Source organism: Excalfactoria chinensis, chromosome 7, assembly GCF_039878825.1.
Source record: "Excalfactoria chinensis isolate bCotChi1 chromosome 7, bCotChi1.hap2, whole genome shotgun sequence".
Lineage (NCBI taxonomy): Eukaryota > Metazoa > Chordata > Aves > Galliformes > Phasianidae > Excalfactoria > Excalfactoria chinensis.
In genome coordinates this window covers 20,746,168-20,762,493 of record NC_092831.1, presented here as the reverse complement: position 1 = coordinate 20,762,493, position 16,326 = coordinate 20,746,168, and the positions used below count along the sequence as shown (strand labels likewise).

General features: G+C 33.4%; 1 protein-coding gene across 1 annotated transcript in view; it reads left to right on the top strand.

Annotated features, from left to right (window-relative positions):
* CCDC141 (coiled-coil domain containing 141) overlaps positions 1–16,326 on the top strand; it is a 52,261-nt gene that overhangs the window by 4,421 nt on the left and 31,514 nt on the right. Inside the window, exons 3-9 of the mRNA XM_072341896.1 lie at positions 2,846–3,037; positions 4,710–4,818; positions 5,093–5,346; positions 7,431–7,550; positions 7,915–8,109; positions 12,041–12,204; positions 15,033–15,174. Coding sequence (XP_072197997.1) covers positions 2,846–3,037; positions 4,710–4,818; positions 5,093–5,346; positions 7,431–7,550; positions 7,915–8,109; positions 12,041–12,204; positions 15,033–15,174 — 1,176 coding nt within the window. The remainder of the gene's footprint in view (positions 1–2,845; positions 3,038–4,709; positions 4,819–5,092; positions 5,347–7,430; positions 7,551–7,914; positions 8,110–12,040; positions 12,205–15,032; positions 15,175–16,326) is intronic.

The window sequence follows — 16,326 nt, the reverse complement described above, 5'->3', positions numbered from 1 at the left end:
TTGTAATCAGTTTATAGTACTTCTGGTGCTACAGGAAAAGGAATGTAATCCAACTCACAGAACCAGAGATCGGTTATTGACTCAGCAGTGTTAACATGTTTCTAAAAAAACCTAAAGCACCCGAAAAACCCACATAACACAAAAATAGGAACAGAAAACCTCCGCTGAATAACCAGTTTGGCACACAGATTTATAGGTGGTACTTCAAAGTATATTCAGAGAAAACCCAATGAGTTAATAAAATTTAACTTTTTTTCTGCTTTTGATGATAAGAAAGATTGTGATAAAAATTGATACTTTATTGGGACATAACGGGGGAAAAAAATGTAAAATAATTTCCTTTGGTAGGAAGTACTCTGCTTTACTCTATACTGCTTTCAAGTTCCATTTAATTTGGGAACAGGGAACTCTGTTTATTTAATTAAAAAGCAGAATAACATGTTTGAAAAGGTTCTCTTTTCAAATGTTTTTGTGTTGATTTCATGTATGTGTGATTTTAGTGTCTTTTATAGTGGAAATTATTTTATTTCTTCTTGTTAAATTGGCATGCTGACTGGTAGCAGACAAGGAGTTTAACTTATTTAGCAACAGTGATCTAAGCAGCAAAATATTGCTCAGTTGCTTAGTTTTAATCAGTGATATTTAATTGATCAGGAAAGTTTGTATAAGCTTGTTATTTCCTTTAAGTAAACATACAGGCTTGTTTTCCTTTGGAGATAAATGTGGCACTTGCACCCATTAAGGAGGGATAGGTTCCTTTGTAACCACTAATTGATTTAACAAGTATATATGCTGCTGACTCTTATGCATTTGTTGTGAGTGGAAATAAAATGTTATTTTTTTTACAAGGCTAAGAGTAATGGTAAATGTTCTCAGGTTTGGAACAGGAACCCATTTCTCTGTGATTTGATCCTTCTGTATTTTAAGTCTCAATTTGTCGTTTCCAAGAGAATCTCTACCTGGACATCAAATGCTGTTTAATTTCAGTCTCCCAGCACCGATGCTTTCTGAGCCATTAAAAAAGTATGTGTGAATCCTTTGCCATGTTTTTGGTTATGATGATGTTAAAATCCTCACTAAGACAAACAGCAGCATTCTTGCTTTGTCTCCAGAGTTCTGTTTTTTATCACAGAATTTTCTGTGGAAGGAGTCCTCCAAAGCAGAAATAAATAAATCCAAGCTTCATTTTAAAACCAACGTCGTTATTAATTTGGCTCATTTACCTAAATTTTCCTGCTAATTAATTTGTTTACTTCAATTCACAGAGCATAAATTCCCGACCAATCATTCATATGCTAATATCCATGGGAAACATTTATAAAATATTACATACTTCAATGAGCAATGAAGTACGAGGGTGTGGAGGATTTTAGTTGTTTGTTTGTTTGTTTTTAAGTAATTTTTTGATATCTTTCAATTAGAGCAAAAATAGACTCGTAATGATCATTTTTTCAATATATTTGTTACTGAATAAATTATTTGTTAAAGTCATCTGCATTATTTACACATAATTATTAAGGTACTTGGCTATGTAATTAGCTGCAAAGTTCAATTGTCATATGACAGGGATGGTATTTTGCAAGTAATTAAAAACAAAACAAAACACAACACCAGGACTCAGAGTGGATAAATTAGGATTCAATAAACACTTCTTTCCAGCTCTTTTTCCAGTCTTAGGTTTTTGAGATGCAAACCAGTCAAGAAGTTTAGGAATGATGACAATTTGTATTGTACAAATGCTGGTTTAGGAAGGAAAAGGGGGCTGAAGTAAGACAGGGATTTAGAAATCTCTGTTTATATGCTCTATTTTGTTTGTTTGTTTGTTTGTTTGTTTATCTCTGTCCTATTACTGTCTTCGGCTTTTAAGCATCCCTAATTCTGTCAGAAGAATTTTCCTCAGTTGTCCATGTGTAAAGATAATTTCAAGTTATTTCATTCTGTTTCTATCAGTGAAGGAATACAAATCCCTTTATTATTATTATACTAACAATGCTACTTTCTGAGGGAACTAATGAGTCTCTTCAAGTTAAGAATTTGAAATGCCAGAAGAATTTCAAGATTTCTGGTTGCTTAGTCTCTAATACACTCTGTCTTGAGAGCAATTTATCATGGGTTTGAACTTGTCTAGTATAGATTTATTTTTCCATTATATATTTGTCTGATAACGTGTAAGAACAGCAGATATTGATACTTTACATTCATGTCTATGATGAAGATCTGAGGCAGGAGGAGAAAGAAAGCATACAACAAATACTCATCAATTTTCTAGACATCAAAGATGTAAATGTAAGCTGAAATTGGCCTTGTGGTTATCTTTGTCATGATGACATTATTAAAGGGAATGAAACACAAAAGAATTATTGAGTCATTACTTGTAATTTGTTTCTTTTGGAAAACACATCAATGTGTTCTAACTACATTTTTTTTTTTTTTTTTTAATAATATTGAAATCATCAGAGACTCAAAAACTTCTTAAGCTTTGAACTTTTTTACTTTCCTCTATTATATCAAAAGAGTATGATGACATATGAAAGAAGATATGGATTATCTGCATTTCTTCAGCTTTTGGGATGATCTGTGTTCAAATAGATGTAAAAGACTGAATCTAAATTTTAGAGATAGAATGATAGTCTTAACACTTCCTTTTAAATGAGATTTCATAAATCTGTTGCCTCTGAAATGAAGAAACTGTCAGTGAAACATGCTACTACAAACACAAGGAGCTAGAAACAGAGTGCAGAGAGTAAGAGACTTGTGGATAATTTCAGATCTGCTGAAAAAGTGTCCTGTTATCAGCATAGAGTTTTGGGTTCAGTTTACATACTTCTTTTCTTTTTTCTTCCAGGCTTTGGAAGATCAGGTGTGGGACCTGCTGCATGAAGCAGACAAGGCTGCTGAGGAGAACAAGGAGAAGAGTCAGGTGTATGATGCCATGGCAGAGACGCTTGGGGATGCATGGGATGCCCTCATTATTATGTTACAGAAGAGACAGACACTTCTGGAACTTACTACAGTGTTCTTTGAAAATGCCCTGGAGGTGTGTATTTAAAACAAATTATTTTTAATTGGAATCCTCCCACATTTTACATGATCTCTTTTCACTGTATTTTCACTGTTATACTTGGTATAGATGGTTATTGCATTCCTAGAAATTGAACTGCTTAAGGAAATTATATTATCTTGAGCCGTCTTTCTTTTTTCTCCTTCTGCTTAGATTAGGATAAAATGGAACAAAAGTATGTAGGCTTTAAGAGTAATCATGATTGTGATGTCTCCAAAATTCCTACTTGACAGAAAAGCGACAGTGAAAAACATCACTGGACAAAAACTTAAAACACATAATTCAGTGGATGTGTTCCAGCAGTTCTTTCACTCATTGATTCAAATTATTCAGAATTAAAAGAGCTAAATTCTTAGATGTCTTTGTTAATGCTTAGTGATGATTGGACACTGAAGGGTTTTGTACTGTAACATGCATACAGTTACTGTAATTATGCTTACAAATGAAACATTAGTGTAACCTGATAGTCCTTTACTCAAGACTTCTCTTTCCAGATATCTGTGTAGTCAGATTTCAAAGTGTTTTCCTTTTCCCCTATTCCCCTCTGTGGCTCTTACCCTAACTCATCCATATACAAGGAGCTAGAGCAGTTATACTGTGTTGCTCCCTGTCTTCAATTATCTTCACATTGCTGGAACTTAAATAGTTTAATAAATCCCTCTGATAATTTTTTTTTTTTTCAGCAGTGGCTAAAGGCCATGTATTAAATTAAAGAAGCAAATATTCTACTCCTGTCTGTCCTAAGAGCTCCAGGGGAAAATCTGTAAGATCAACAATTGGCTTACTAATTGTTGTGTCCTGGCTATGTGTAATTATACAAAGAAATATCTGGTGGCATGTGTAAAATTTTGTACCAGCTGAGGTCGACTTGGTGCACCATAAATCCCCGAGGGGATGGTTGAATTGTCCCTGCAACAGCCTTATATCATTAAAGTAAAATGCAGCAGCTGGAGCATAGTACAGATCATATCCATTATATTTAGGTGAAAGGAAGAAATGCAATATCGATTTAAATAGGATTCACTCAAACTTCTTATGGGGAGGTTTTTCTTTAAATGGCAACCTGTGATAATGGAAATCCTTGTTACACTGTAATGGAACACAAATGTTATCTCAAGGGTACTCTCTAATGAAAAATCAGAAGCAAAATCCCAAATGCTGATTGCCTGACAGATTTCTTTTATAGCATTAAGGTCAAGAGAGAGAAAAATCTGGAAAATTACAAAAGATAGAAAAAGCCGAGGGCTGGCTTTTCATTTTCCTTAATTTCATTGTGGGTTTCAACATCTTTTATTACACAGAAATACAAGTGTGAACTCTGTTGGTTTCTTCACTGTTGAAAACAAGCAGTACAATTCAATAAGGATGGCTAAGATGCAGTGTCGAGACTCTGTCTGAGGTACTCATACAGAATGATAGACTATACTTTCAGATATGATAAATGAATTTTGGATCCTCTCAATCAGTGAAAACTCGAATAGAAAGGGCACTGTGAGTCTGTAGCTACCAGTCGGTAAGAATGCCCTTTTTCCAAGAACTTAACAATGGATTTGCCCTGTAATAGATATTAAATTACTGGGAAAAGGATTAAGGTCTATGAAAGTCAACTTTACTGTGCTTCCTGCCACACTTTGTTTTTCTAATGCAGTTTGCTGTTAAAATTGACCAAGTGGAAGATTTCTTGAAAAATGCTCAAGAATTTGACAACATTGACAATTTAAGAGAACACCTCCTGCAACAAGAACATCATACAAAAGGTATGTTGTTCTCCTGACAGGGTGTGATCATGCACTGATTCTTTCAAGGGTAATTTTTCTTTCTTTGTGTTTTTTGTTTTTTTTTTTAATCCCTTAGTGTATTTATTTTTATTTTTATTTTTATTTTTTTTTACCTTGGGAAAATATAAAGTGTCCTTTTTAAATAATATTGAAATTATATAATATTAGAATTTTAATAACAGTACTAGATTTACAAATTATATGGTGTTCTTGGGTTGTTTTTTCTTCCACCTATCAATTTCTATTCTTACAGAGCTCCTGGAAAAATCACTTGCACTTTTGAACAAAAGCCATGAGCTAATTGAATTCATCGAAGAATTCAAACGTGAGGGACCAAACCCAAATCCTGAGGTGATTCAGGGAGCCCAGAGCAGCTGCTTGAAAATTGACAACCTCCTTGAACTGCTACAAGACAGACGAAGACAACTGGACAGTTCTCTTAAGCACCAGCGTCAAGGTCTGGAGCAGGTTCTGCAGATTTGTCTGTGGCATCAACAAGAGAACCAGGTAAAGTACATCATAGTAAGGCAAGTCACAGTTAAAATAAAATAACAATTCCACGTGCTGTTTCAAAACAGACTATTACAGAAAGGGAGCTTAATTATTTATTGGCCTAATATCTCAAAGCCATTTTTTGTTTGTCCTAATTTGGGTATGGTTGAAAATACTGTGCATTGAGTTTTCCTTGTGGATGTTTCTTTTTCTTGCCTGGTAGGTATAGAAACTAATATGCTGACAAGTTTCCTGATCATCAAGAGAGAAGGACCTGATAGTTAACCACCTGTTAGATCCTGCCTGCATCCAGGCTGAGGATAATATATACTAAAAGGGACAAATTCAAGTAGGTTTAATATCATGCTTACTGGAATATAATGTCTAGTCCTTGCATAGATTCAAGCCTTGTGTAATGTCTGCATTTTGGGCAAATAATATATTCATTTTTAAATACAAATTCTGGGAAATTAACTTTTAGAGATGTTATGCAAAACTTATCTCTCTAGTCTCCAAGATGTGACATGAATTTCTGCCAGCGCTCAAAGATACAAAGCTTCTCAGTGGTTTGAAACGTATTTTAGTCTCTATACAACTGAAGTATTAATGTCAAATGATGCTACATATAAAACAAAAAGCAACCAACAAACAGCATATTGAACTCCCACTGACATTATTGAGAGTTCATGGGATACGAAGAAAGCAGAGTACTGGAGATGAGCTTTGCTGTGTAGGATGAGTAGGTTTTTGCTTTTTGCACCACTTCAGTTTTTCAATACATATTTTCCTCTGCATAATGCAGAAGTCTGCATTACATAAACAGACAAACATCCAAACAGATGTAAACATCAGTTCATACTGCCTGTTTCTTAAAATGCAGTATCTTCCTTTAATCTCTAGTTAGAAAGTGATAATCTTGTAAGCACAATTGTAACATGTTCCTTTATCAGTATTTTTAATACAGGAGCATTTAATTATTTTTCTTTTAAAGAAGGGTGTCTGACCTTCCTCTTTGGAATTATCAGCAGCCTATTTTCTGATAATCTGTGTCATTAATGGAGATCAGAGACAGATTGGACTATTTTGTGCATGATTAATTATCTTCGGAAGATTTATGAATGCAGTTTTTCTCTATCTACCCAATCATGCATATATGAGAAAACTGAAACTAAGCTTGGTCCCTGGTAGCATCCAGGGCAGAGTTAAGAGCTGAGTAAAATTCAGAAGACAGGTGAGCATACTCACATTGGTTATATCCAGACAGGTTTATAAGAGACAAACTGTAGATATAAGTCACAAAACATTTATTTTTATTAAAGGCAGTTTAACTGACTGAAAAGGGAAGGATTGTAGTTCAGTGATTTAAAGGATGTCATCACAGCTTACCTAAGTAAATGTAGGGGATTCCTTTCCCATGTAATCTTTCCATAACAAATTAGTATATTTAATTGCCTACAAATATTTATATATATTGGGATATAGAAAGGTTCTGTTGTTTCTTTGCTTGAAAGCATATTTCTGTTATTAAAAATGGAGATTTTTAACAACTGATAACAATTATGTTCAAAGCTAAATGTGTAAGTGCACATATGAGAGGAGGAATCCATAGCAGTAACTGATGTACCAACACTGATGGACAGAATAGTATAAATGTGTCCTACATCTGCTTACGATGTACTTCATTGGTTTTTTTTGTTTTGTTTTGTTTTTTTCTTTCTATAGCTGTATGCATCGTAGCATTGCAACAGCTAGAAAGAAAGCACAGAGTTTAGCTTGCATAGTTTGTAGGAAGATGTGAATCTGGTCCTTTAATGCATTAAAATGTTGCCTGAAGTTCCTCCATGAATATAATTTTGTACCTGTATTGTTGCATATATTTCAGTAGGTGTTTATTTTTGTTATGATCCTTCTATTCTGTTATTATTAATATTAAGGTAATACAAATGTAAATTTTTGAATAAAGGCACGAACATTTAGAAGTGAAAAACAAAAGGAATGTGAATTAGAGCTTTTTGTAGATGAAATCTTCTTGTACATATCCTAAGGACTGAATCCTCAAATCCTTCATTTGCTGATAATACTTTATACTGTTTATCTAGGTAACATCCTGGTACAAGAAAAACATCAGAGATTATATTCACAAGCAAAACCTGGGCTCATCCTTATTGGAAAATGAACAGTTACTTCAAGAGCATAAAGAAATGGAAGTCAGAGTGGAAGTAAGAAATAAGATAATTGATCAGTGAATTAAGTTTAAAAAAAAAAAAAAAAGGAAAATATGAACTCAAGCATTAACTATGTGAGCAGATACACAGTGTGCGTACATAGGGTGAATACCTCAATATGTCTTAGATAGTAACGATTACTGCCTGTGAAACTCTGTCAAGGGATGTGAGATGCAACTGCCGATAACTGTGCTGAAACATAATTTGCTGAGAAATTTGTCCTAGAAGAAATAGCTTCAAAAGGTTATACATTTCAGACCTGTAAATGCAATATATGTTTTTCAGTATTTATATGACTGTGGTGAAGATATATTGCTTTCCTTTGCGCAGTTGACTAAAATTGAACTTTTACTACTAGGAATGGAACTCCACTGTGGAACAACTAGAGGCTGAAGCACTTAAGATCTTGCTGGCAGAAGACTATGCAGAAAAAGAACATTTAAATCTTTCAAATCAGAAAATCCATCTGTTGCGAGGAGAAGTGTGTTGCCATATGGAAGAGAGGAAAGCCTTATTACAAGAGGCCAATGACTTTTTTAATACAGCTAACAAGGTAGGTAAAACTAAGACTGTAATACTGTGACCTTATAAACAATAGTGCACTCTTTTGGACTGATAGATTTGGGATTTTGCAAAACAATTTTGAACGGAAAATTAACTCATAATTTAAAACCATACCTAAAATGTTAAATACATACCTAAACCACACCTAAAATGTTAAATCTCTTTTTTTTTCAATTTTACAATGAACCAATCCTTCACAAGTGCATTCATTTGGTAGTATTAGTAATGCAATTTCTTCTCCAAAATTCTTTTAACTGATTTTCTGTTTTATGATGGCTAAAGAGCAAATGGTCTACTGTAATTTTTAAAACATGTTGTTTCCAGATAGTTTATTAGAAGCTTTACAGAGCAGATCATTTCCAGGGAAAACTTCAGAAACAAATTAATATGTCTGTTACATGTGATCAGAGAATAACCTTGACTTTGCCAGTACTAGTTTTTGTTTTGAGCACCAGGTGAGGCTGTAAGCATTGTATTTTTAACCTTTGATAACGTTCCTTCAGATATTTTGTTTAAACAACATGGAAACAATATTCAGGACTGAAATTATTCACAGATCTTTGAAGTGAGATGTATCTTTTACCCCAACAAGTCTAATATTTCTTGATCTCATTTACAGTGAGGAAACTGAGAGGGGCAGTTGTTAATGGAACCAAACCTGTTGGTGTCAGTGATTTCCTCCTGTAGTATAGATAAAGAGCTACATGGTTTTATATCTATTGCTGTGAAAACAAATGCAGAATTGTTTTTAGAGTACAGGCCTGTGCTTGACAGATGTACCTATCCAAAACAACACTAACTCTTGTGTGTCTTCTCAGCACAACATTACATGTGTAAGAACAAGTAAAACAAGACTTTTTCTCCCTTTGTGTATTGAAAATTAATTACTGTGGATCATAAAAGCGGCATTTTCAATTGTTCTGAGAGCATACCTTGAAATTTTGGCAATTTTTACATGTAAATGGCAGAGTATTACTTGTTTGGAACTAACTTGAAGAGAATGCACTTTAGATTTTGTATCTCTCTTTGATTTATTAATTAAAAAAAAAAAAAGTAAAACAAAAACATAAATAGTACTTCTCAGGTAGCATGGTAGCATAGAAGAATAATACCTGCACTGTGTTTGTAGTTTTAAGTTGTGGTGTGCATTTACCTCCATTTTGGCTAGCTCCTTGGCTCTTTTCTGATATTTCATGCTCCTCAGTAGGCTTTTGCTAAGCTTTCCTTTAATTATCAGTCAACTTATATGTCTGTGTGGTTATCTTCAGTTTGACTTTCTGCACTGAGATCTGTGTGTAGCTATTTTCTCTTGGGAAATTTTACCTGGAATAGGCAGACATGGCTTTGGGAAGGCGAAAGCTTGAAAATGTTTACCTGGACAGTTTTAAGTAAATAAATAAGGCTTTTACTGAGCTCACTGCTTGCACAGTCACTTTTCTAGTTAGCTGCTCATGCGTGGGCACATGGGCTATTTCAAAGTAGAACTTCTGATTTAGAACTCTGGATCAAATATACTTCTAACTATAGATACTGATTTTGTTCCTCCAACGTGCTGTCCAAAGTAGTAATAAAAAAGTCTTTTGAGGCCTTATGGATAGTAATTAGCTTTAAGGAAAACATGCAGGAGGAACTATAAAGCTGGAGTACTTTCTGCATGGAGCTGAGAGGATTGGAATACACATCTGGTTGATCCTAATGCAAAGTATTCTGTTTAAGCTTATAGATGCAGGTATACTAGAGGTGTTCTACTTTCTTTTGGTCTTGGTAATTAGTTAAGCATAAGAAACTACAGAGAAACAACAGAAGTGGCATGGGATTTTGAAAAAAAGGCAGATGTCAATAGAGAAGCAGAGGATATATAGAGGGACTATATCCCTTTATTTGCCCTAGAAGATCTCAAAGCTGTGATAGGTGGCTGAAGAATATATTTATATACATATTAAAAATCACAGAATTAAAGTGAAAAGAGACAAAATTCAGTGTACATGTTTTGTATGCACACAGACACAGAAACTGACTGGGAAATGTGAATGGCACGATTGATATATAATTTATTATTGTAACTTTTAAGGTTTTCATTATCTGTAACTTTACATTCCAGAATGAAAATTAAAGAGAAAGAAATCAACCTACTGTTACTGTTAAGCATTTTGATCACTTATAATAAGTCTTCTGCATCTGCAGATTATATTTAATATATGAATATGTAAGTTGCAAAATACATTTGTTGTCAGCTATTCAGGTCAGTGACACAATTTCTCAAAAATAATAATTTATGCTCTTGTACCACAATTTCAGGTAGGCTTGATGCTTTTTTCATATTGTTTTCTATGCCATCCTATAATGATCTATTGCAAAACAGCTACATACATATGCTAATTTTGAAAAGAGAGAGATAGAGGTAGAAGGATGCCTTTGTGTGTGGTGTTTAATGTTGATTTATTGAGCTGTTGAAAGCCTGAATTAGGACATGACATTGCTTTTCTGTGCAGAACAGGAGAGGGTACATGACTGCCAACGAGTGCTACAGCTGCTATGGAAAAAGTCAGTGTCTTGCACTCACTTGCAAGTGAAGCTGAACATGAGGAATCATAAATCTTTGTTTGTGGTAGCAGCTTTAAGTTGATCTAAGTAGGAACAGTTCTGAGAAGGAAGGCAGTGCAACCCATGGGAGTTTTCTGTTGTTCTTGGAGATGCAGATTGATAAACATACAGAGCATTCCTGCTCAATCTCTTTGATAAACGTATAAGATATACCTTAAGATTTCATTTAAAATTTCCACATTGCTCTGCCACACTAAGGACAGTTTCTTACCTTTGCTGTCTATCTGGTTAAATATTAAGTAGTAGTACTTACAGTAACTTTGTTCATCATGTTTTCTTTATTTTATTTCATTTCTGTTGTGTTAGATTTCAGTTGTCTGAACTCTCCCAGGTATCTACTCTTGCTGTTTTGAGTCAGTGATAAAGGCTTCATTCTCAGCTTCTGAGTTTTTAGTTTACAAGTAATGTGCTGGGTCAAGCTGGGTCATATTGTCCCTCATGAATCTCACTGAATTTTCACTTTTCAACTTTTTATTCAATTCAGTATTCACTAAGTTCTAGTTCTGTCTACAAAATTATTCATTGGATTTAAGTTTAGAGTATGAAATATATTCTCACTTTGAAAACCTAAGTTTCATTAGTGATTTCCTCTTATATACACATATACTGAATAGTACACATATACAACATTATATTTTTTTATTTTAAGTAAATGCATATGTTAAATGGAAAATTAATAATATTAGATGTTGCTGCTGCCTTGCATTATTTAGGTCTCAAGCTATTCTGGTGTTTAAAGCCATAAAGATCTGTCTAAGAGGATCTGGTGCTACTGCTAGGATTCCAATTATGCATAGTAGGCTTAGGTTCATCTCTATTTTACTAAAATTACTATTTAGTGACTTTAATAATGGAGTATTGAACCGTTGTCTTTAATCTGCTTTGAAAGGCAGAATACTTTTGTCACTTTCTTCTTGCTGAATGAGGAGCTTCATGCTTTAAAGGAAAACAGAAAATAGGCAATATAAGAAAACAATGGTAAAGGCACTTAAGAGCGTACTTCCACAGATTGCTAACACTGTCAACTGTATTTCTGTTACTATTTTGGTTCTGCATCAGATTCCTGATAATTTCTGAAAATTGAGTAGTTCTAATTCAAACTAAACATGATTTTACATGCTCGTAATTGTATTAAATTTGTTTAATTATATGTTTTCTTCTGCGGAAACTAAGTCAATATCACATCCTAAATTAAAAAGTTGTTGTCCTAAAGAATGGGGAAATATTGTTTGACCTTTGATCATCTGTTTATATAAATGCGTGTGTGGATGAGTTTAAGTAGAAATATTGACAGAAGTTGTATATATTTTTTTCAGGCACTTGATGCACTTGAGAATTACCTTAAAATCTTTAACTCAGAAGGCTTAAGTTTGCCTGTCCTGTCAATGAAGTATGCTGAATTAAAGGAAGAAATTAAAGGTTGCACAGCGTGTGCTTTGCAAAAAGGACAAACTTTAATTAATAAAGCAGATTCTCACAGGTATTCCCTTCATTTTTCATGTTTGCTGCATTGCTCCATACCTGCCTCTTGCTTTACAACTCCATTAGTTAAAATCATTTACAGCCACTGAAGTCAGTTAAGCAGATGTGATTCTAAATGACCGTTTCAGCCATGCTTATCTTTCATATCTTGCTGTTTATATTTAAACAAACCAGTCTCTTTAATGAAAATATTTGAGAATGCTACACGCTACTTTAAAAAGCTGTGTCAAATAGCAGAACTGGTAAGTTAGGATATTTGGAAACAGTGGTTCAGCTTGAAGAAATTTACATATATTTGAAGAAATATACATATATTAATCAAAATGTCAGCAGATAAGAATACTTCCCATGGCCCAGTGCAATCCTTTTAGATGTTTTGAAACTTGCTCTAATGATAGTTATAAGGGGATTTGATGTGAGACAGCAGTGCAGGTCTTAAGCAAAACGCAGAAAGTTTCTCTGCTCATTAGTGCTAATTTGTGCATCAAATTGGTTTTTCTTCTTTTTTTAATTACAGCACATTTTATGTTTGTTTTCACACTGATGTAAGTCATAACTTTGTTTAAAATCAGTTTTAGTAGTTTAATATCTCCAACTGTTCATGCTGGTGCAATAAGAAATGATCATTTTTGCTAATGAGCTCTTCTTCAAATAACAGATTTTCATGAGTGATAGTTATCTAGTGGTCATCTAGACAGATCCACCTTCCCATTAAATGCTTATGTCATTTAAATATTCTCAAACCTTGGGTAGACTTCATTGCAGCAATCGAGATTCTGGATATGACATGGCAAAAAAAAAAAAAAAAAAAAAAAAAGGTACATAATCTTCTGTACTTCTTAAGCTTTGCATAATGATCAAATAGAAAAGAGCAGTGGGGTGGTAAGACATCAATATACGTCAAGAAAAAGGGGATGAATTTGTCAAAACTACCATTTCAGTAGCTTCTGCTAAAATTCAGTAAGAAAAGACAGTGCCACAGGCAGATCTCCTGTGTGCTACAGTGCTGCTCAAGATATTCTATAAATAAGATTTCTGCCAGAAGCCATAACTTAAATATGGACAGAGAATAAAAATTGAAGTAATGATTATCTAAGAAAGGAAGATGAAACTTAATGTCAACAGCGTAATTTTACTAGAAAATTATTTTACTACTTCTAAAGAACAGTGAAAGTATATATATATTAAAAAAAAAATCTCAAATATTTTAAATATCTTGTTGCATCATATACATATGTGCTTGCTTTCTTAAAACGGGAGTTAATATTATGGCTGTTCTATTTTTCTCTGCTTTCTTCAGACTTCACGACCTAAATATGAGTTTGCCATATATTTCTATGTGTAATGCTAGTTTGTACAGATGGAATACTTAACATGTCTAGGTATGAGCTTGAAGATTAGAGTCATGGTATGATTTATGTTGGAGAACATTTCATGCAAATTCTTATTCAAAACCTTCACCTTAAGTCATATTGTTCACAGGCAAAGTTTGAATATCTCCAAAGATGGGAATTCTGCATTCTTTTGGTCTGTCTTTTCTGGTAGTAAGCACTGGGTGTATGCAACACATATTTTACTTATATCTAGCCAAGACTAGTAATGACTGACATAGTGAGTTATGTTAGCTAATATGGTGTTTATATTCCAGAACACTAATTTCCTCCAGAAAGAATAATGTTTTGTGACAGGGAAGAGAGCCCTCTGTTCCTTTCATGTATTAAAAAGTGTGGTATCCTTGAATACTGGCCAGTGATTAACCAAATGGGACAACAAATTTTGTATGACCAGCTAAAGGTCCAAGGAGGAAGATATGGACAGAAAACAGGATACATATCAAGACCAAAATCTGACTACCATTTTTCCATTATTGCTCAGATCATTAGTAGTCATAACTGCTTTCACAATCTTCCCATTTCCTACATAGCAATGACTGGAAATCCTGAGGGATATGGCAGTTTTTATTTAAAGGCAGTGAAATGTCTGGACCTGAAAAATTTTACATATGCCTTAGAGTAAATGAGAAAGTATAATCGGACAATGAAATAGATAACTGTGAACTGTTTGTTATCTGGTACAATTCTTAATCCAGATTAAACAAACAAACAAAAAAAGTATTTATTTTTATTTTTAATATTTTCATGATTGTCAAATTTCAGTAGTAAATCAATTGATCTCTGGGTTTCAGAAATTCAGACCTTAGCTATATGCAGTAGGCTCTTCACAATTTGAAGAGAACTGCCTCAAACATCAGGTTATGAATTGTTTACCTGATACTAAATGTTTTAAATCATAAGATAAGCAATTGTTTTGTCAACTGCTATCTTTTTTTCCTCCTGTTAAAGTAGGATCTTCAAAGAATTGTTGGCTTACAATGTATGTGACATTCTTCACCTACTGTAATAATACAGTTCCAAAGAAAAAATTCTTTTTATGGTAGAAATTATATGCTATGTATTCTTACTCTTTTCTAGGACCTTTCTATTTGTGGTCTCAATTTCTAGTTCTTCATTAGAACTATTTTTGAAATGAAGTATTTCTCATTGGATCAGGGTATCAGGTATTGTCTCACTGGTAGATGCATGTGAGTCTAACTTCCAGTGATTTGTTTGGAAGTGTCACCACCATGTACTACTTGTTATCAATTTTGTTGGCATTCATTTTAATATTTCTCTTGGTTATTTTTCTTTTCTTGTAAGGGTCACAGCTTAAGATTCTCATGAAATCCTTTGTCATACAAATCAACAGGAAGTTTGTTTGCTTAATCATTAAAAGCCTGCTTGCTGAGCAAACCAGAGAAGTACTAACAGTTGCACTTATCCATTTCAGCTCTTGGATAATAGGGATTCAGAAAATGATAGAGAATGTTAACAAAAAAGAGGATCAACTAATCAGACAGTATCCAGATGATAAAGAAATCACGTTGAAGAAGCAACAATGGACTGCCTCAGTTGAAGATCATTTAAAGAAGGTATGCTGTAAAATGCCCTCATGTAATTGTATTCATAACCAGTGCATTGCATTTCCATCATTTATCTATATGAATATTAAACTTGACTCAATTACAAATAGCACACTTGTTTGTTAGAGAGCACGCTTCTGTAATTAAAATGCTGAATTCTGTTATCAGAAGCAATGAACATAAATTTCTACTGTAAAATGCAGATTTTTTTTTTTTTCCATGAGAACATTTTACCAATTATCTTCAATAAAGCTTAGATAATGAGCTATTAAAATTTGTTCTTTTGGAAAAGAAGAGAGCAATTCTTATGCAGGACTGCAACCCATGTACAAGTTTACTATACTGTTTCTGTCTTTATTTTATTTTGTCATTATCTGCAGCATAATTAAATAGAAATATGTAAGTATTTTTTAGTACTGCAGACCTTTCTAATGATTCATCAGAGATGAAATACACACGACTCCTAAATAAGGTTCCATACGTAAATGGTAACGTAGACCAAACAGCCACAAAAACAAAACACCAATTTTTTCATAAGATTCATATGAAGAAACTCCTAGAATGTAGAAAATAATTTTTAGAAAAGTAATGAAATTTGATGACTGAGTAATTAAGTTTGTAATCTGATATTTCATAATATTTGCATGATGCTTGTAATGAACAATTCTGAATCAAATGAGAAAACAATTTGGAATAATTTAGTCCTTTAGAATATTCTTTCCATACAAGTTGCCTCGTCTACTAGAATACAATAAAAATATTGTTGAATTTAGCTGAAAGTAAAAGAAATGCTGATATCTGCAATAGGTCTTGCAGTGGTGATATTAGCAGCATATCAGAATTATTAACTGAAGTTTCAATAACGAAGGTAGTTCTTGTTCAAAAAGTAAAGCTTAATTTTTCCATAAGTTTAATACTGCAGTTCGTACCCAATCTTCCATTAGAAAACAACTTGGAGGTTTGAGTCCTAAAATATTATTAATTTTCACGTGGAACTGTGCTCACTGTTACATTGCTCCTGATCAAAAACACTTTTCGTTCCAACCTTTGTCCTAATGCACTGTGTTCCAAAGAAGTGCTAAAGTGCTCAATTCAACTGTCCAGAGACTCATTTGTAGTGACAATGAAATAACATTGCCTACACAAATCTGTGTGTAGATA